Source organism: Citrus clementina, unplaced genomic scaffold (assembly GCF_000493195.1).
Source record: "Citrus clementina cultivar Clemenules unplaced genomic scaffold, Citrus_clementina_v1.0 scaffold_6, whole genome shotgun sequence".
In the NCBI taxonomy this organism is placed as follows: domain Eukaryota; kingdom Viridiplantae; phylum Streptophyta; class Magnoliopsida; order Sapindales; family Rutaceae; genus Citrus; species Citrus x clementina.
This window is the reverse complement of record NW_006262139.1, coordinates 572,708-595,338: the sequence shown is the minus strand read 5'-3', so window position 1 is coordinate 595,338 and position 22,631 is coordinate 572,708. Positions and strand designations below refer to the sequence as shown.

The 22,631-nt window shown below is 42.7% G+C and overlaps 1 protein-coding gene across 1 annotated transcript in view; it reads right to left on the bottom strand.

Annotated features, from left to right (window-relative positions):
- Positions 1-19,542, bottom strand: part of LOC18038147 (probable LRR receptor-like serine/threonine-protein kinase At3g47570) — a 96,847-nt gene extending 77,305 nt beyond the window's left edge. The window contains exons 1-2 of the mRNA XM_006428209.2: positions 16,878-19,542; positions 16,582-16,773 (exon numbers count right to left, since the gene is read on the bottom strand). Of these exons, the coding sequence (XP_006428272.2) occupies positions 16,582-16,773; positions 16,878-19,542 (2,857 nt within the window). The remainder of the gene's footprint in view (positions 1-16,581; positions 16,774-16,877) is intronic.
- Positions 19,543-22,631: the final 3,089 nt, after the last annotated feature.

Sequence of the window (22,631 nt, the reverse complement as noted above, 5' to 3'; positions counted from 1 at the left end):
GAAACTCATGCATGCAAGGGAGTAGGAATCGGAGCATTATTCACTAGTGGATAATTGCATAGTATCGCCTTAAAGTAGACGTTGGAGGATTCATAGTTTGTTTAGCTTGTGTTTTGGGGGACAAATTCTTCTAGTTTGTATCACTCATGCATGCAAGGGAGTAGGAATCGGAGCAATATTCACTAGTGGATAATTTGCATAGTAACGCCTTAAAGTAGACATAGTTTGTTTAGCTTGTGTTTTGGGGGACAAATTCTTCTAGTTTGTATCCATTATAATAAACCTCCCATGTGGCCTATTGAAAGAATTAAGATGGACCAAAACTACAACAGTGATTGGGAATTCTTGTTTTTCATGAAATATTTGAGATTTAGCCCAAAAAAAGTGATGGATTATAACATCTCAACTATGTTGTAGACTGGTCTGTTTTATGATTTTACAACTTCATTTATTGATTCTAAAGGATAAAATTAAAAAAAATAATAATATGTCTCTTTAGTGTGTGAAAATAATAATCGTCATATAAATATATTTTGAAAAATTATTATTGCACCACATTTCTTTTGCCTTATATTCATCCAACGACTACAAAATTATAACATGCTCTCTACACCACTTTTCTTTTTAAATTTATATCAATTAGCCACTTTTACACTAACACCGTTAAATAATTTAAACGAAATAATAATTTTACCCCTAAAAAAATTAAATGACCATTTTATCTTATAAAAACTTTCTAAAATAAAATATATATAATTAAAAAATACCACTAAATTTAAAAAAATAAATCCAAAATAGATGTGCTCTGTTGATTTTTATTAAATTTAGATTTTACAAAATTTTAATAATTATTTTTATTAAAAAATTATAATTTTGCAAAATTTATTAAAATAACTGAATTTATTTATTAAAAAATAAAATCCCAAAATTATAATAATTTAGAGGATTTTTATTAAATTCCAAAATTTCGTAATTATTTTTATAATTATAATTTTTATTAAAAATAAAATTTTTGGATTTATTTCTTTATTAAATGTAGGGGTATTTTTATAATTATAATTTTTTTTATTTTTAAAGCTTTTACAAGATAAAATGATTTTTTAATTTATTTAGGGGTAAAATTATCATTTCGTTTGGCAGCTTGCGTTTCTTTTTTTTTTTTTTCCTTCTTCTTTCTTTTCCAATTGCTTTTTGTTTTAACTTTTGTTTTTGCTTATAATAATAATAAAAAATAAAGATAATTTTTTAATTTAATATAATATTATATAACATTTTTATTTTTAAATTATAATTTAATATAAATTAATAAATATATAATTTTTTATTCAATAATATTATATTATATTTTTATATTATAATTTATTAATAAATTTATAATATAATATAACTAATAATAAATATTTAAATATGAATAAATTTGAATAATATTAATTTAAAATTAATAACAATATAAATATTAATATAATAAAATTTAAAATTTAAATTAATTACAAAAAAATTAATACAGTACAGTGTAGTGTCAAACATTGTACAATATTATTATAATACAATACTAATACAATACAGCATAATATAATACATCAGCATTAAAATAATGCAATACAGCATAATACAATACAGTGTACCAAACGCAGCCTAAAGGTGTCAACTGGGAGCGTTTTGGTCTTAACAGAATCGAAGCAGTCACGCTAGTAAGCACGTGATCACTTGCGAAGCCGAGTTCGTTATTACGACCTCTTGGATACGTGTCAAGCATCTGTGCATTTTGGGTTGTCAAAGCTGTTATGAAGTTGGTTTATAAGCTGAGCTTTCAGTGTGTTTGATAGACAATTCAATCTGAAGCGAGAGAAAGAATAATCTTATTCTCTGTAATCTCAGTAATATAGCTCTGTAATTCAATCCTTGAATCATTAATGAAAGCTTGCCTGATGGATTCACCCGTATATGTAGGTCATGCAAAAGACTGAACAACGTACATCTGTGTGTTTATTGTGATTTGACTTGCAATCTACTCTTAATTCATTCTTTGGTTCATTTTGAAAGTCTCTTTTATAATCTGTTTGTGTTATTGAATTGATCTGATTTGCTCAATCAAGTATGTGCAAACTTGAATTGATCTTGTAAAGATCCCTGGGCAGAGTTTTGATCTTGTTAAGTTATCAAGAACAGATCAGACTCTACACTGCCAAATACAGTGTCAAAAATTTTTTTCTTTTTATTATGTTGTATATAATACATTAACCACAAATACGGTATCAATAAAATTTATTCGCAATAGAAAATGTTCCTGCAATCAGGTTATAGATTTCAATCCTGAATCCTTAATGATTTGAGCATGCACGTAAGAGAAAGCTTGAGAATGTCGTAGAACAATTGAGACGTATTACAAGAAATTTAAGAAATATATATAAATGCTGGTGTATAATCAAGTCTAAACGCTGATACTTAATGTTTCATTGGCGTGAAATATAACCGCTGATCTCAAAATATAAAAAATAAAATAAACTGATAATTAACATTTTACTGGAAAAACTACCATAAGTACCCAAGCCAAACCTGTTAAAAAGATTTATTACAATCAAGTCTAAAAAACAAATTAAAGTGTATTATCTGTTTTGCTTTTGGTAGGGGGGGACAAAAAATTTGGGAAATAAAAAATCGAATCGAACTGCTGGTTCTATTCGATTTCGTTTAATTTTTAAAATAAAGAAAAAATAGATCAGTCCAATTTTTAATAAAAATAGAATTTTCGGCTTGGTTTTGGTTTAACTCTATTGAACCTACAGCTGAAAATTGAAAGTTAAAAAAAAATCACTTCTAAATAAAAGGCACACAAAAACCAAACGGACATATGCCAATAGGTTATGTATTTTTATTTAATTCAATTTAATTATGATTTAAAGAAAACCAAACCGTGACCACCTCTAATTTTTTTTTCTTTTATTTTTATTTAGTGTAATAAGAAAATTAAATTTTAGTTAAATGGAGTTAACATGCTCTACCTTCCAGGGTTTATTACACCACTAACATCATCAATGATGCTTATCTTGACTTGCTGTGACTTGAAACCCAACAGCTTTGCAATTCCTACAGAAAAAATTGCCCTGCGTAATGACTTGCAAATGACAATATAAACATGATCACTAGTTTAAATGTTTATGGGTACAGTTAATTGATTTTTTAAATATTTTATATTAGACCTTGCTCCTTGTCAAGGTTTGTTGAGCACTTTCGATCAACAGGTTAAGCTTTGACTTCTAGCTACTCTATCTGACCTTAGATGGTCATTTGGCTTCCTATATTTAGTGATAACATGCAATGGTTTGTCTACACATCAGCGGTGAATTGGGGATTTTTTGGTGCACAAATTTATGCATTGTCTTCTAAAATGAACCTAAAATTACTTTTGACTGACTAAAGATCATCAGCACAACTGCTTAAGTGATAATTTTTCTTATTTAGATATGCATACTGATTTTGTAGGTGACAGATGAGATTCCTTTTCTACTTATTCAAGCACTGGCATATGTGATCGTCGGTTATCCAATGATCGGATATTATGGTTCAGCATATAAAGTTCTTTGGAATTTCTATGCGATGTTCTGTACAATGATGCTTTACAATTATCTGGGAATGCTACTAGTGTCATTGACACCAAATTTCATGATTGCTTCAATTTATCCGAAGTTTTCTACACATTAATCAACCACTTTTCTGGATTTTGATTCTTGGACCGGTAAGCCTCTAAAGTCTACCATAGACACTATGTTAACATTTCTGTGTATCAATGTGTGTGTGTGTGTGTGTGTATTAGCAAAATGTTTTGAATATTAATTTTGATAATAAGTTTCCTGCAGAAAGTTCCCAACGAGTGGATTTGGTTGTATTATATGATGCCTACCTCTTGGGCACTAAATGGTACGATTACTTCACAGTATGGAGATATATATTGACGAGGAAATTACTTTATTTGGTGAAACAAGAACATTGTCTTCCTTCTTAGAAGATTACTTTGGGTTTCACCATGATTGCTTGCCGATTACAGCTACTGTTCTTATTATCTATCCTCTTGTTCTCGCAATTATTTTTGCATATTGTATAGGAAAGTTGAACTTTCTCAAAAGGTGAAAAATTTTTTTTTAGAGAGGGTGTAATGTTGCAGCATATATTGCGTAGAATTAGAATTTATATTCTTGATCAATATTGCAGCAAATCGTTGAACACAATTTAGCTCTTCTATGAGCTGAACAATTACGATGATATCATCTCCTCTGTAATTTCTAAAACTGCCTAAAAGATCTCTTTAGGGCTGCTTTCATTGCCCTTTACCAAATTTACAACATTTTCAAAGGCAATAGCAACTCGGGCTTCAAAGATTATTGCTTCTGCCTCTGCAAGCTCAACATCACCATTAAAGCCGGAATTTGTAACAACTGCCCTTAGACCTGCCAAGTTCTTTTAGGCACTAACATCCACATCTACATTAAGCTTGTACTAATTTTCTAAAGAGGGAGTCCGAATTGGCTTATTAGTACTGTTTCTACGTTGTTTTATCATCACATTCATAGACCAAAGGGAAAAAAATCCGAAACTTTTTTTTTTTAATTTGACACGGTTTGAATACATATGTAGTCGAAATTCGCAAAAGTGCATAGGTTGTGTTGATGCGAGATTCCGGTTCTCCTCGTTCTACGACCAGGATCCCTGCTCGATCAACTTTACCACGACCAGGAGGTCTCCTAGTAATGCTTCTTCTCCAGATGTCCCTGCACACACAGACAAGTCAGAGTACGCCGGTTGTTCTCCCGGCGCAAACCCTCCGACGCTCAAGTCAGATATGAAGGTTCGGGGAACGCTTGCCACAGGTCTTATGGCCTTTTTGTGGTTTTCTCTTTTATCTTGAAAATGCTAACCCTTTTACCTTCGTTGGCTACCTTTTTATAGGCTCCCTCTGAATCCCAGTTTTCCGCTTTTTTCGAGACGGTCTGGGGCTCTGACTGCTGCGGTATGGGCAAACGGGGGATCTTGCGTGTTACGCCACGGTTCAGGGGAAAGCGTGGCCGTCGTGGTTCTGTGAGATCTTGCGTGTTACGCCACGGTTCAGGGGAAAGCGTGGCTGTCGTGGTTCTGTGAGATCTTGCGTGTTACGCCACGGCTCAGGAGAAAGCGTGGAGTTCGTGCCTAGATTCTCGGGCTGGAGAGCATGTCTTGCCAACTGCCGTCGACCGGGTCTCCTCGCCTATCGACCTCTAGCCGGAATGGCCGTATACCTTTTATAGGGAATTGGCCTCGCGGATGACAACATCGTGGACGAGCAGGATATTTCTGCTCCTGTTCCTCCGCATGCCAGGCTTTTATGGAACACACCGGTTCGCAGAGCTCTGCCTGAGCTCTGCCATCAGATATCTGCTCGTCATTCCTGGTCTCGTCGACATATTTATCCCAAACAGTATCTCTCCCAAACACCGGTCCCCCAGTTTCTGGTGTTGGGTAATGTAGTGGACCAGCAGTGGAAACTCGACAGCACTCGCTCGCGTGGGATTGGAAAAGGCTGCCAAGAGTCATGTCGCATTTAATTGCGAACGAGGTGACGTGGCAGAAATCGCCCCCTCCATTTGAATTTCAAACCGACGGTTATGAGGCCCTCGGGATTCGGCGCAGTTATATGCTGGCAACCCAAGGGTCCGTCCTCATTTGGAAAGCCAAATCCTCTCGAACGGCATATTCACCATTCACTCTGTCTCCGTCTACGTCTCTGTTTCTCCGGCAAAGAAGTTCCGGCACGAAGCCCCCCCTCCTTGCCTTTCTCCGATCGAAGCGGTACTTCAGGTATTACTTCTCTCTCCTCGGTCTCGAATAGTTTGTAGATAACTTCTTTTTTCTTTCGTTTGGGTAGTAGTTGGTGGTGTTGTGGTTAGAGTTTAGGGAATGTCGAAAGGCAAAGAGAAGGTCATTGAGGTTGATGACGACGAGTTGGACTTCCTGCCTAGTCTGCTCACCGATCCCGCCTTTGACCCCGAGGTCCCCTTAGAGCCTGTTAGGTCTAGTGTCAGGACTAGTGCTAGGAGCATGTCTCCCCAAACGACCTCTACGAGCGGGAGTAATGGTGAGGATGGATCTTCTGACTCCGAGGATACTTTGAGTGAGGGTCGAGGAGATGATTCTGGTGAGGCGTCCCCATCGGGAGCGCCGCGACCAGAGGGGAGGAGTACAATAGGAGGTAGAGCCCTATCGCGGGATTATGCTATTGATTACATGACGTGCACGACCACGTTTGATGAGCTCGAGGACCTCCGGCTGAGGTATAGCATTCCTGGCGAGATACCTCTCAAGGTCCCGGGAAAGAAGGATGCTCCCAGCCGGCCTCCTAGGGGATATGTTACCCTTTATCTGGACAGCTTTAAGTACGGGCTGAGGTGTCCCTTGCAACCTTACTTTGCCCGGATACTTAACGGGCTAAATCTAGCTCCTGGTCAGCTGAATCCCAATGGGTGGAGAGTGCTCTCTGGTCTGTTCATATTGTGGGACAGATGTTGCCAAAGCGAGCCCACGGTTGATGAGGTGAAGCACCTGTACCAGCTAAAGAGCAGCCCCAAAGATGCCGGCTGGTACTACTTCCAATCTAGCACCAAGAGCAGGAAACCTATAACCGACCTCCCTACTGGTGGTGGTGGGAATTGGAAGAGAAAGTTCTTTTTTGCTGGGGGTCCTTGGGGTCAGGTCGCACAAATGGACGGGAAGGATTATCGGGTCCCACCCCGTTTCACGGTCCCAGGTTGCCTGCTCGCTCCAGATGCCTTGTATCCATAATTGTTCTTGTTTCATTGGCTTGCTTCTAACCAAGTGTCTGTTTATGTTGTAGTTTCTTGGGGCGTTCATTTCCCACTCCGGCCCGGCCAGCTCAAACGGGTTGAAGCTGTGCTAGTCAATTCCTGCTCGAGCCGGGAACTGATATCCACATACAACTTGCTCGAGTCTCGCTTGATACTTCCTGGCCATAGGATGGAGGACGCTGTGATTGGGGCTCTGACCCGAAAACGTTCTCGACCCTCGACCACGAAGAGGGACGAGAGTAAGGATGCCCCTACCGCGAAGCGGGCCAACATCGTGCAGCAGGCCCCACCCTTGAAGATTTTACCTCCGGCTCCTGTAGAAGTCGGGGAAGCTAGTGGAGTAGCCACAGATCCTGCTACCTCTTCTCCTCCTGTCGGGCCTCGACCTCGCTTACCGGACAGCCGAGCAGAACATCTGGTCCCTTACCTCAATGAGCTAACTAAATCCGTGAGCAAGAGGGACCTGGAGGCCTTTGACGGCCGCACCTTGGGTGAGCTGGTGGGGGCCATGCAGCATAGCGCTTTCCACCTCAGCTGCATGACCACCTATTACAAGGCTAAGGTTGGCCGCTACGACCGGAAGATGAAGGAGGATATCCAATCGGCGACGAACAGAGCTGACGTTGCCGAGAAGAAAGCAGGGGAGCTGAATCTCGAGAATCTAAAGCTGATAGAGCAAGAATCACTTGCTCAAGCAAAAGCCATTACCCTCGAGGAGGAGTTTACCAAGGTCAAGGAGGATCTGCAAAGGCAGAAGGCTATGTATGAGGCTCAGCTCGAGTCTCTCCGTGACTCCCACCGAGCTCAGGTCGAGAACTTGGAGAGGGAGGCCGACAACCAGTACGACCAGGGACTCCGGCATTCCTATCGTTGCATCATGGCCGTCCTCGGGAAGCAACACCCTGACCTCAAGATGGATGACCTTGCAGCTGGCGTTGCTCGGCATATGGATGACCTTGCAGCTGGCGTTGCTCGGCATATGGATGAGGAGGCGGCCAAGGAAGATGCCGAGGGGGTGGAGCCGATCGTGATTGAGGAGGAAAACTCTCCTCCTCGTGGAGTCCCTGCTGAAGTTGGCGAGGCGAGCACCCCCCCGGAGGCAACTGGCGATACCCCCCCCGCACCTGAGGAGGTCCAGCCAACCGACGCTGCTCGGCTCACAGATCCGCCGTCTTTTTGATATATTTCTTTTGTTGTAATGGACAATGTTCATGAAGATTATCCCCTCTGTTAATCATTAACCAATTAATAAAGATATTTTTTGATTACTTTCTTGTGTTGTAATTATGAGTTAATTTTCGTTTGAGAATCTGCTTTTCTTTGTCTAGACGAGCAGGTTTCGGCTTGGCTCATGGTTTTGCCGCATGCCTTTTAAGATCTCTCAATGCCTGGGATTCGGTTTGCCTTTGCGCGGCCGAGCAGATCCTGGCACGCTTGGCTTTGGTCTCGCCATAAGACAGGCTTTGAGACTTGGCGAGCCTTTACATGCCTTGGATAATTTCTTCAAACGTTTTGGAGTCTGCTCGCCTTCTCGTGGTCGAGCAGATCCTGGCATGCTTGGCTTCTGTCTCGCCATAAGACAGGCTTTGAGACTTGGCGAGCCTTTGCATGCCTTGGATAATTTCTTCAAACGTTGGGATTCTGCTGCCTTCTCGTGGCCGAGCAGATCCTGGCATGCTTGGCTTCTGTCTCGCCATAAGACAGGCTTTGAGACTTGGCGAGCCTTTGCATGCCTTGGATAATTTCTTCAAAGGTTGGGATTCTGCTGCCTTCTCGTGGCCGAGCAGATCCTGGCATGCTTGGCTTCTGTCTCGCCATAAGACAGGCTTTGAGACTTGGCGAGCCTTTGCATGCCTTGGATTCTTCAAAGGTTGGGATTCTGCTGCCTTCTCGTGGCCGAGCAGATCCTGGCATGCTTGGCTTCTGTCTCGCCATAAGACAGGCTTTGAGACTTGGCGAGCCTTTGCATGCCTTGGATTCTTCAAAGGTTGGGATTCTGCTGCCTTCTCGTGGCCGAGCAGATCCTGGCATGCTTGGCTTCTGTCTCGCCATAAGACAGGCTTTGAGACTTGGCGAGCCTTTGCATGCCTTGGATTCTTCAAAGGTTGGGATTCTGCTGCCTTCTCGTGGCCGAGCAGATCCTGGCATGCTTGGCTTCTGTCTCGCCATAAGACAGGCTTTGAGACTTGGCGAGCCTTTGCATGCCTTGGATTCTTCAAAGGTTGGGATTCTGCTGCCTTCTCGTGGCCAAGCAGATCCTGGCATGCTTGGCTTCTGTCTCGCCATAAGACAGGCTTTGAGACTTGGCGAGCCTTTGCATGCCTTGGATAATTTCTTGGTTTCAAGCGTAAAATTGCTTCATTAATGGCAGGATTCGACTTACATAAAATTGTTTGGGACATAAAGCGTAAAAGATAAGCGATAATGAGCCTGAGCAGAAATAGCTCTCAAATGTGAGCAAATCTTACTGGAAGTATTTTCGGAGGTGTGCTGCGTTCCATGGGCGTTTCACCTCGTGGCCGTCCGCGCGAACCAGCCTGTAAGCTCCGGGTCCCGCTATCTGCTTGACTCTATATGGCCCTTCCCAATTCGGTCCCAGCACCCCTTGAGTGGAATCTTTGGTGCTCTGATTCACTCTTCTCAGTACCCAGTCTCCGACCCTGAATTGCCGTATGTTCACCTTCTGGTTATAGTACTGAGCAACCCTCTGTTGGTAAGTGACTGATCGCTCGGCTGCTTGCTCCCTCTTTTCCGTCAGCAGATCAAGATTCAAACACATCTGCTCGTCGTTCTCCTGCTCATTGAAATGATCTGTCCGGTGTGTGGTCGTTCCTATCTCGGCCGGCACGACCGCTTCGTGTCCGAAAGCCAAAGCGAACGGTGTCTCCCCCGTTGCGGTTTTGTGGGTTGTTCTGTATGCCCATAGCACACCTGACAGCTCGTCAACCCACGCACCCTTTTTTGCACCAAGCCTGGTTTTCAGAAGCCTCTTGATGGTCTTGTTGGCGGCTTCTACTTGTCCATTCGATTGAGGGTGAGCAGGCGAGCAATACTTCAGCTCTATCCCGAGGTTCTGGCAGAAATCCCTGAAGCTGTGATTATCGAACTGCCTGCCATTATCCGTTACCAAGGCATAAGGGATCCCGTATCGACAGACCAGGTTTCTCCACACGAAGTCTGTTGTTTTCTTCTCCGTGATCCTGCTAAGGGCTTCCACCTCTATCCACTTCGTGAAGTAATCTATAGCAACTATTGCATGTGTTGTTGCTCCTCGTCCTTTTGGCAATGGGCCGATCAGATCAATTCCCCATTGAGCAAATGGCCAAGGGGAGGCCATAGAGGTGAGCTTCTCTGGTGGTTGGTTGGAGAAACTTGCAAAACTCTGGCAGCTTGCACAACCCCTGGTTTTCTTTTGCGCATCCTGGTGCATTGTCGGCCAGAAATATCCCTGCCTTAAGACCTTGTGGGCCAGGGACCTCCCGCCAGAATGATTTCCACAAATTCCTTCATGTACTTCTCTCAGCACGTAATCCGCGTCGTCGTCATCCAAACACCGAAGGAACGGTAACGTGTATCCTCGCCGATACAGTACCCCATCGATCATCGTGTATCTCGAGGCCTGAGCTCTAATCTTCCGAGCTCGCAGCTTATGTGGTGGTAATACCCCGTCTCTAAGGTATGAAACTATCGGGTCCCTCCACGAGCATTTTTGTTCTATCCGCAACACCCCCAAATTCTGCTCGATACTTGGGGTGGACTTCATTTCTAGAGGGACCGACTTTGGCATTTTTGGGTCGGCTACTGCTGCCATCCTAGCCAAAATGTCTGCTCGACTATTCTGCTCCCTGGGGATTTGTATCACCTCCACTGCTTCGAACTTCCCCATCATCTGCCTGACTATCTTCAGGTACTGTTCCATCTTCTCCTCTCTTGGTTGGAATCTTTCACTGATATGATTCGCAACCAGCTGGGAATCAGTTCTGATCTTAACTCTGTCTGCTTTCACGGCCCTAGCCAATTCCAGGCCTGCTATCAAGGCTTCGTACTCTGCCTGGTTATTTGTGGCTGCAAATTCTAACTTTACAGCATAAGAGATCTCCTCTCCCTCTGGGCCTTCCAGGACGACCCCTGCTCCTGAACCCCGCTCCCCTGATGACCCATCTACAGACATCTGCCATACTTGAGTTTCGTCATTGCCTATAACTGCATCTTGTTGACCTAAGCATGTTTCGGGCTCGGTGAATTCAGCTACGAAATCGGCCATTGCCTGGGCCTTTATCGCTGCGCGGGGTTTATAGTCTATGTCGAACTCGCTCAGCTCCACAGCCCACTTGACGAGTCGACCAGAGGCATCTGGCTTGTGCAGAGTTTGACGCAATGGCTGGTTTGTTATTACCGAGACCGGGAATGCTTGGAAATATGGCCTCAACTTCCGAGCAGCAACCACAAGGGCAAGTGCCCATTTCTCCAACGGTGGGTATCTGGTCTCCGCGTCAAGCAGGGCCTTGCTGGTGTAGTATATCGGATACTAAACTCCTTCTTCCTCTCTCACCAGAACAGAACTGGCGGCCCGATCCGATACCGCCAAATACAGATACAACTTGTCCCCGTTCCTCGGTGTGGACAGCAGCGGAGCTTGCTGCAAGTATTGTTTCAAGTTCCGGAAGGCTTCCTCGCATTCTGGGGTCCATTCTGTTTTCTTTCCCCTCCTTATCACTTGAAAGAATGGCTGACACTTGTCTGTAGCTTTGGATATGAATCTGCTCAACGCCGCCAACCTCCCCGTGAGGCCCTGTGTCTCCTTCAGGTTACGAGGAGACGTCATTTGCACAATCGCCTGGATTTTCTCGGGATTTGCTTCAATCCCCCTATGGCTCACCATGAATCCCAGGAATTTCCCTGACTCGACCCCAAAAGCACACTTCTCCGGATTGAGCTTCATCTTATACTTCCTCAAAAGCTCGAATGTCTCCTCAAGGTGTCTGACGTGTTCCTTCGGGATCTTGGACTTGGTGATCATGTCATCCACGTACACCTCCATGGTTTTCCCGATCAACGGCTTAAAGATTTTGTTCACCAGCCTTTGATAGGTGGCCCCAGCATTCTTGAGACCGAATGGCATCACCCTGTAACAGAACAAACCTTGGTTAGTGATGAAAGCCGTGCTCTCCTCATCCTGCTCGTACATGGGGATCTGGTTGTATCCCGAGAATGCGTCCATGAAGCTAAGCAGACCATGTCCAGCTGTTGAATCTACTAGCTGATCGATCCTTGGTAAAGGGAAGCTGTCTTTTGGGCACGCCTTGTTGAGGTCTGTGAAATCCACACACATCCTCCACTTGCCGTTTGCCTTCTTTACCAACACCACATTTGATATCCACTCTGGGTAGCTGACTTCCCGAATGAACCCTGCTCTCAGGAGCTTCTCCACCTCGTCATTTACAGCCTCATACCTCTCCTGGTTGAGGCACCTCCTCTTCTGCCTTACTGCCCGAGCACCTTTCTTTATTGCCAGCTTATGACACGCTACCTCAGGGTCAATCCCTGGCATGTCTTCATGTGCCCAGGCAAACACATCAGCATGAGCCTGTAAGCATTTCACCAACTCCTGCTTTTGCTCTCCCTTCAGTCTCGACCCGATTCTGATCGTCTTTCCCGGGTTCTCTGGTCCCATGCTTACCGTTTCCAGATCCTCTACAGGTTCTTGCCTGCCAGTCTTGTTTTCCACTCGGGTATCGAGGGATGTTATCTGCATTGCCTCCCTTGCTGCCGAGGAGTAGCAGCTTCTTGCGATCCTCTGGTCTCCTCGTACCACTCCTACTACCCCATTCACCCGGTACTTCAGAGCCAGATAATGGTTGGACAACACCGCTTTGCTCATCCTTAAAAACGGCCGACCTAGGATCATCTGGTAAGGACCTTCCTCCTCCACTACGACAAAGTCCAGTATCATTGTTCTTTCTGTCGGGGGGCTCCCAATTGTGATAGGTAGTTCGACCACGCCCAGAGGAACCAGCTTCCCTCCTCCGAACCCCTTCAAGGAGGTGTTGGTGTGTTCCAACTTCCGGTCGGCTATTCCCATCTCTTCCAGTGTTGACTTAAATAACACATCAACTGAGCTCCCTGTATCAACCAGTATCCGGTCAAACTTCTTGCTAGCGACCGTAGCCTTGATGACTAAGGCATCCTCGTGGGGGTATAGGATCCCTTCCTCATCCTTATCCGTCCACATGATTGGCACTTGCCTGACCCTTGCCCGTTTGGCTGCTGGGGTGTTGAGGAGTACCTCTTTACTGGTCATGGCGTACCTAGCATAATTTTTTCTCGATCTGTTTGAATCTCCGGCCAACGTTGGGCCCCCCGCTATCACCCTTACCGCGGGCTGCTCGTGCCTCAAGATTCTATCACTCTGCTCCCCTTCATCTGTTGTGGCCACCATCGGGAAAGTCCCATCCATAAACTCGTCCAGGTACCGATTTCTCACCAGATCTTCGACTTGGGTCTTGAGATCTCTACACTCTGCTGTGGTATGGCCATGGGTGCCATGGAACTTACAATAACGTCCTCTATCCCTCCTGTTGGGTAGCTTTGTTATTGGTGTAGGGAGGTGCAGCAGCCCTCGATCCTTTATGGCCTCGTACACCTCATCCAGGGACATCTTCAAGGAAGTGTACCGCCCATAGTCCGGGTTCTGGTCGATCAGGTGCACTGCTCTTTCTCTGTTTGCCCCGTTCTGAGTTGGGGGCGGTGGAAGTACTTCTGGTCTGCTCGCTCTGCTACCGTGGGGGTGCTGATGAAGATCACCAGATGCCAACTCATGCCTTCTCCAAGGCTCCCTAGCTGGGGAACGAGGAGGTTGCGCCCTGCTGCGTTGATACTGTGGTGGCCTTTGATGAGGCTGGTAAGCAGTGACCCTGCCTCCTCCCCCACTACCGGAGGCCTGGTGGTCCCTCCTCCTGATCGGCCCGTTCCCTGGTAATGCTTTCATCTCTCTCCTCCCCAGCCCTTCTAACTAGTCTGTCTTGATCCGTGCAGCCTTCTCCTCTTCAATCTCGATGTCTCTTTTAGCCTGTTCGTATGCGGCCGCATACGTTTGAATAGCTGGGCTTCTCAAATTGTACCACAGCCTTCCTATCTTCACCCCTTCTTTCAATCCCCTTAACGCCTGAGGGTGGTTGAAGGCTCCCAAGTCGAGGACAGCCCGATGAAACCTCTTGATGAATTCCCGAAGGGTTTCTTGCTCCCCCTGTTTCATGCTTTTCAGCTCCATCATGTCATCTTCCGGTGACATCGCCCCACTGAACTGCTCCGCGAATTCCTGGCACATCTGTTCGAAGGTTTTAACGCTGCCCCGAGGAAGTTTCCTGTACCATTCTCGTGCACGTCCCTCAAGGGATAGCGGGAACACCCTGCACCTTTGTGATTGAGATAATCCTTGTACCCCAGTCATGTCGTTGAAGCGCTCTATGTGCATCAACGGGTCAGTTCTTCCCGCGTACCTGAGGTCGGGGAGGCGGAAATCTCTCGGAATAACTGCCCTCATGATCTCTGCTGAGAGCGGTGACTCTCCGTCCAGCATTATCCTCCAACCAGGGGCTCTGTTCCTCCCTTGCATATCGTCAATTATCTGCGCTAGTCTGCGCACTTCCTCCTCCAGCTGCCCTGCACGACCAGGGTCACGTGCTGCAACTTGATCCCGCTCCTGCTCTACATCTTGCAAGTGTTGCCTCAACTCGGTTTCCTCTGCATTCACCACCCCGTCGTCCGCGTCACAAGTCTGTCTTGCCGGGGACCGCTCTCTTTCTCTGTGAAATTCTCCCCGTAGAGGTGCGTTACCCCTCTCACCACCAAATCTCCCTGTGGTTTGACCTCTCCCCGCACTATCGGGACCTGGTGCCACTCCACCGCCTCTCACCCTTCCCTCTTGGGTCACCCTTCGCTCGCTCCGTAGCTCATGCAGAATGGTTGTCAAGGTCTCCATCTGCTTTTCCATCCGTTCCATCCGGTCGAACATGACTTTTTCCCGTGCCTCACTGACTATCTCCCTCAGCGTCACGGAATCGTTAAGCCTCATATCACCCCCTTGTGCACTACTTCCTCCTGTCTCCATTGCTTTTCGCTTACTCCACCCCTCTTCTTGCTACCAACAGAAGCTTTTTGCTCTTCTCCCCACAGACGGCGCCAAAATGTTGATGCGAGATTCCGGTTCTCCTCGTTCTACGACCAGGATCTCTGCTCGATCAACTTTACCACGAACAGGAGGTCTCCTAGTAATGCTTCTTCTCCAGATGTCCCTGCACACACAGACAAGTCAGAGTACGCCGGTTGTTCTCCCGGCGCAAACCCTCCGACTCTCAAGTCAGATATGAAGGTTCGGGGAACGCTTGCCACAGGTCTTATGGCTTTTTTGTGGTTTTCTCTTTTATCTTGAAAATGCTAACCCTTTTACCTTCGTTGGCTACCTTTTTATAGGCTCCCTCTGAATCCCAGTTTTCCGCTTTTTTCGAGACGGTCTGGGGCTCTGACTGCTACGGTATGGGCAAACGGGGGATCTTGCGTGTTACGCCACGGTTCAGGGGAAAGCGTGGCCGTCGTGGTTCTGTGAGATCTTGCGTGTTACGCCACGGTTCAGGGGAAAGCGTGGCTGTCGTGGTTCTGTGAGATCTTGCGTGTTACGCCACGGCTCAGGAGAAAGCGTGGATGTCGTGCCTAGATTCTCGGGCTGGAGAGCATGTCTTGCCAACTGCCGTCGACCGGGTCTCCTCGCCTATCGACCTCTAGCCGGAATGGTCGTATACCTTTTATAGGGAATTGGCCTCGCGGATGACAACATCGTGGACGAGCAGGATATTTCTGCTCCTGTTCCTCCGCATGTCAGGCTTTTATGGAACACACCGGTTCGCAGAGCTCTGCCATCAGATATCTGCTCGTCATTCCTGGTCTCGTCAACATATTTATCCCAAACAGTATCTCTCCCAAACAGGTTGCTAGAATGTTATTGCCTCTATCAGGCCCAATATTCATTCATTGAGGCATTTCATCAAATAGTTTTGGATTTTCATCAAACAGTAGGCTTGGGAAGTTTCCCTTTTATCAACCACTGGCAAAATATGTTCAATGATCCAAGCAAGGGTAGTTTGGTCTGCCTAGTTCCCAACAGTTCCTACGCCAAACGAAGATCAAACGGATATTACAATAAACTAATCAAGCTCAAAATCAACGCGAACAACAAAAGTTCATCATATTGCCGCCTTAATTGGAATACTCCGTACAGCCAAAATTTTTATTATAAACCTATCGAATTATACAATTGTGACAAAATTGTTATTCCCTTCGACAGCCATGTTTTCCCTGTCTAAGATCAAATTTCACTTCCATTTGATGGAGTTTTCAACTTTGTTGCCTTGTGATTTATAAGAATATGACTGTAAAAAAACATAAAACAAAGTAATGAGCCTTTTATTTATCTCACAATATACAATGTAAATTTATATCACTTGGGCAAAAGCTACAAGAGAATATTATATTATCTAGTTATCCATTTGCTTGTTGAGCACATTTTCATGTTTAAGGAGAATGTTCTTGACTGATTGTAGCTCATGGACAACATTAGTTATGTTCATTCGATCTTGTGGTGACTCCATTGAACAAGCAACTCCAATTCTGACCATAGAATTGACACAGGCTAATCTGCTGTTGATTCTTGTTTGCCTTTGCCTATGGTTATCAGTACCAGCCAAAATTTCACCATCATTTAGAAGTATTGGATCCACAATGTCCACCACATGATCAGGCAAGGCCATTCTTGCAAATCTATGAAGATTCAAGTCTCCCTCAAACATAACATCCGTGGGTTTTTTTGTTGTCACCATTTCCAACAACAATATTCCATAGCTATAAACATCTCCATTTGTTGACACCCCACTTCCAAGGCCATACTCTACCATTAAAAAAACATAAATATTTCTAAGAAGTTAGAAGTTGTGAAAAGAAATTAAAAAATTAAAAAGAAAGTAAATTATATATTAGAATTTATGTTATAACCTGGGGCTGCATAGCCAATTGTTCCCCTTACTCCAACAGAGCTATTTAAAGTTGGATTTGAGACTTCTTGATGAAATCTAGCTAGTCCGAAATCACCAATGTGAGCAGACAAGTCATTGTCGAGAAGGATATTGCTTGGCTTCAGATCACAATGGAGAATTGGTTCTTGGCAGTGGCAATGAAGATAGTCTAGTGCAGATGCCACATCAATTGCAATGCTTATTCTCTGAAGAAGGGTGAGTTTCTGAATTCCAATTTCTTCATCTCTTTGTGCAACTGCTTCTGGATGCAACCATTTTTCAAGACTCCCATTTGGCATGTACTCATAAACAATAGCTTTAAAGTCATTACCTTGAAAATCAATACTTGAGCATGAAGTTATGACCTTGACAAGATTTCTATGACGGATATTTTTCAAGGCTTTGCATTCAGCCTTGAAACTCTGAGAAGCTCCTTGGCGTTGAAGGTTAATCACTTTGATTGCAACAACAGTTCCATCTTCATCAAATACTCCCTTATACACAGAGCCAAAGCTACCCACTCCAATTAAGTGTGTTGAAGAAAACCCATCAGTTACTTTGAGGAGGCTTTTGTAAGAGATCCTTGGTAGTGTTTTTCTTGTCAATAGTCTTGAAGGCTGCCGGGAAGGTCCCCTCCTCCTTTTGTGCCAATAGAAAATGAAAAATGACACCATGACTAATCCTAAAAAGGCACTTGCAGTTGAGATTATTATCTTTAGTCTTTGGGAAATCTTCTGACTGCTTGATTCGTGCTCGGGGCATTTGGGTAATTGCAATTCATGTATGCCCCCACAAAGTCTATTACAACCTCCAACTGATATTGCACTTGCATTTGCAAAAATTCCCCTTGTTGGTAGCCTCCCCTCAAAATCATTGAAGGATAAGTTAAGATATTCCAAAGAAAGAGCCTCGAGGAATATTGGAATTTGACCAAAAAAATTATTTCGCGAAAGATCGACCTTTCGAATACCTCTTGAAGTTCTAAAAAATGAAGGAATGAATCCGTTGAAGAAGTTTTCTGCCAAATAAATCTCTTCAAGACTAGAGCAAAGACCAAGTTCACTTGGAATTTCACCTGATAAGTCATTATTAGACACATCAAAACACCTCAAAGCCTTCAGATTACCGATCCTTGGAGGTATAGATCCAACGAAGTGGTTTTCGGCTAAATCCAGTGAAACTGAAAGAGAGGATATATTGAAAATGTCTCCTGGGATAGTTCCACTGAGTTCATTTGCGAACATTTCTAAAATTGCCAATCGTTCCAAATTTCCTAGACTAGAAGGGATGACTCCTGATAAATTGTTATCGCCTAAGAAAATTTCATATAATGATGACAGATTTCCTAGAGTGGAAGGAATTTCCCCTGAAAAATGGTTGCCACCAAAATCCAAGCCCTGTAAGTTCAGAAGCTTACCCATTTCTTTAGGAATTGAGCCTGTAAATTGGTTTTCCTCAGTCTGTAATGAATATAAGTTAACAAGGTTACCTATTCCTGAAGGGATGCTTCCATATAACTGATTAGTCCCAAGGACCAAAATTTGAAGTTGACTTGATAGATTAGCGATTGAATGTGGTAATGCTCCTCTAAATTGATTTCCGCCTAAACTGAGAACTTGCAATTTGCTACAGTTGGCCAAAGAATTCATAAACCCCATCTCATCACTTTCCCCGCTTCCTAAATTATTATATTCTAAAATTAGGTATGAAAGATTTTTCATGCCTCCAAAATTGACTGAAAGTTTTCCGAAAAAACTGTTACTCGCAATTTCAACATATTCGAGTTTGGAAGCATTGGATAGTGATATTGGAATGGATCCGCTGAAGAAGTTTTCGTTGGTTTGAAAGAGTTTGAGATTAGGAAAATAAAGACCTAAACTTGGTGGAAGACTTCCATGCATTTGATTTTCAGACACCGAGAAAATGACAAGGAAGGAAAGATTGTAAATGGAAGGAGGGATTGAACCGGAGAGGTTGTTTCCGCCAATTCCAAGAGTTTTCAACTCTTTCAATTGACCTAATGAATCTGGAATATTTCCTCCAAAAGGATTCCCAGCTAGAGACACAACTTCCAGGGATGTTAGATTCCCGAGAAAAGGTGGGATGCCTCCGGTCAAATTATTCATGGGTAAAGCTAGTTGTTTGAGTTTGTATAGAGAGACAAACTCAAATGGAATACTTCCTACTAGCTTGTTGTTTCCTAAGACTAGTACTGTGAGCCTGGAACAATAAGACAAGTTGGCTGGAATTTTCCCGACGAGGGAGTTATCTGAGAGAAGCAGAGTTTCTAACCTGCGCAGACGCCCAAATTCAAGAGGGATTTCACCTTGGATAGTGTTATTCATAAGATTGATCTCTCTTAGGAAGCTGAGGTTGCCAATTTGAGGTGACAGTAAGCCACTTAAGGCTTTTGACCTCAGGTCTACGGCTGTGACTCTTCTGTGCCTGCGACCACATGTAATGCCCTCCCATTCGCAGAAATGGCGAGAATCATTCCATGAGTTCAGGATCCCTTGAGGGTCATGAGAAATCATTGACTTAAAGGCCTGCAGGGCAGCAAGATCTCCCTCTTCAAAGGCTGCAACTTGCAACAATGTGATGAAAAAAAGAAACATGGATGGAAAATAAAGAGAACGGGTACTCATTTCTACAAGTGAGAAGGCAATTTCCTATTTTCCTTGGCTTGCCTTTGTATGTGAGCTTCACCTAGCTTTGAGAGTTGTAAATTCAACGACATCTTTTTCTTTCTTCTTTTTCTTCTTAATTTGAAACTTGACCGGCCTCGGTCATTTCCAAATATAAATGTTTAATCAAATGACAAGAGAAATGTGAGCATATTATACTTTTGATGTTGTCCATATTTTCTTGTTTGAGCTTTGATATTGACAGGCGTGATTTTGTTCAAATTTTGGATCTTTATGAACTAATTTCAAGGTTGTTCCTTCTCCAGTTTTCCTTCTTTGTGGACAAATGCAAGTCTATTCCACAGAAGGTTCCTTGGCCTGAGCTGTTTGTCTTATGCAACATATTCTATTCCACAGAAGGTTCCTTTCCCTGAGCCGTTTGTCCTAGGCAACATATTTAACTGCCCAACAAAAAGTAAAAACACCTAACATTTCCATATGGACTCATTTTCATGATTCTAAAATTTAATATCATATCATAACTCTTTCATAAATTAGTTTTCAGAATTTAATATTCCAAAGCACATTAGAAAATAATCAATATGAATATACGACCAAGTCAGCTTGGGAATGCTACATATATTTTCTCTTTCTTTGTAAAAATTTAAAAGTAATAATTTCGGCTTGGTTGGTTGTTTATGTTTTTTTCAAATGATGCTCTAAGAATAAGTTGTTTGATTGATTAGTTTGCGTTTGATATGTGTCCCATGGCATAGAGACATGAATTCATGCATGCCCACATATATGCTTGAGTATGTGTAAGCTGTGTGGATTTTTCTCTAGTTGATGTCAGTATGCCCGCTACTGCAATTCTGCACACCATTTCGCAGGAAAATATGTGTATCTTTATAGTACTTGTGTCAAATTCGGTGCCAAATTCAGCACTGATATAAGAGTCCATGTAGCTGAACCTATCGTCTCATGAGAAAGACAGGTTTTGCCTCTCCAAAGGAAGCAATGAGAGTTTTCCTGAGATTGGAAGAAAGATTGTTTGTTTGTTTGACATTGAGAAGAGAGGTTCTAGCTAGTATAATTTTTTCATGTTCAACCATTTGCAATTATCTAAACATAGATCACAAATTACATGCATGTGGTCTATGCCTTATACAATGTGGAAACATTAATTCTGCAAACAGATTCACTTTTGCTGAAAGTTCGACCTTCCTACACAAAAATACAAAGAGAGAAGCAAAAAACTAAAGGAAATACTGTGAGAAAAACTGCCACAGAAGGTAACCGATCAAAATGAAACCCAAAGTATTCTTCTAAGAAATCAGCTTTAGTTATCTTTTCTAGAAGCACCTGTATTTCCCGGTCTATATCTCCATATTGTGAAGTGAGCAATCCCTCCATTGTCCAAGATGCTGGAGTCAGACTGTACGACCACATCCACCATTTCGGAATTTGCTGAAAATTTATATTAACAGTCATTCGAAACTCAAAACTATCAACATATTCTATGCTAAGCAATCTTCTTCAAGTTCTAATTCTGTTCAATGCATAGATTTGGAATCAGTAGTAGCTTACCGGTTTAGGAATCAAAAATCCAGAGGACAGATAGAATGTGGTGTAGAAAGCAGAGAACAGAACTGAAACAACCATGATATGTGGTGTCAACGACACAAGCAGCATTCCCAGGCAACTGAAGTACAATGTTGTGCAGAATATCGTATAGAAGTTCCAGAAAATCTTATACATCGACCAATAATATCCAATCATCAGGTAAGTGGTGATCACATTGGCAGCTGCTTGAATAAGTATATTAGGAATCTCAACCAGCACCTTAAAAAATAATGATAAGTGTGCTTGGTTCATTATACATGCTCTGGATTCCAACTAGGAGTTATTGCCTAACTTCTCTATTGAAAGAATCATTTTATTATTCCATAATTGCCTAACTTGTATGTTATATTGGATACATAGCTTGGTTCACTTTCGCACGCACTAAATGCAATCAGAATTTTATCTATTTTGGCGTTCTTTTTATTTAAGGGGAATTACTGTGTAAACCTTTAGCATCATAAATATAGTTGTTTTAACATGGGGGTCAAAATGCAATCGAAGCTTTGTAGTGTTTCACAAGTAAGCTGTATGTATATTAGGGATGGCAATGGAGAGCGGAGGGGAGGAGATCGATCTCTTGTACTCATCTCTAATATTCTATTTTTAATCCCAAAAAAATAATATAACAAAATTATACAATTCCAAAAGAATAATATAACAAAATTATACAATCCCAAGAGAATGAAATGATCAGAATGTCCTAACAAAAATTATCTATATCTTCTAACACCATCACGTGACCAAAATTCAAAATATATTTACAGTCACTGAGTTGATCTAGTATACTTGCAACCTCCTGTTGGGGGAGGGGGGAATATAATAAAACGGGATGAGTATAAAACTTAGTGAGTGGATAGTAATTTTTTGAAAATAATTTTAATCATATCATTTCTAAACATGGTTTCATCAAACCATATACGGGAAAACATTAATAAATCATTTAACATGTAAATCATATTACTAACCTTCAAGAGCATAAATAATAATATATGTAATAACCATAGAAATCATATCACAATATCATATAAAATACACAAATCTGAAATCATCACTAAACAAGCACCCAGGGGAATAATTTCGTCATATCCGGGCCTCAATGGATGGACAATGGCATATTATTTAGGTACCATCATGCTCCGGAGCTATACAGATAGACGGGAAAATGTCATCTCATATCTTATCATATCTGTGCACGGATGATCAAATCCCCAAAGGATAAAAACGTCCAAGCACACGACCCCAAGCCTCTATGTGTATTCAAACCAACTCCAAAGGCCTCATCATATCAATATCATTGTAACTAGAGAAAGGTATTGTCCAATAATTTACAAACAACGCCTTATACACGTATACATGAACATAAAATCATACTATAAATCTCATTTCCTTTCTATTTAACATACTTTAAATCTATCTTCTTTTTACTATCACATTTAAATCCATTTTTCTTGTTTTTAAAATACTATAATATATTATCCAAAGTCGAT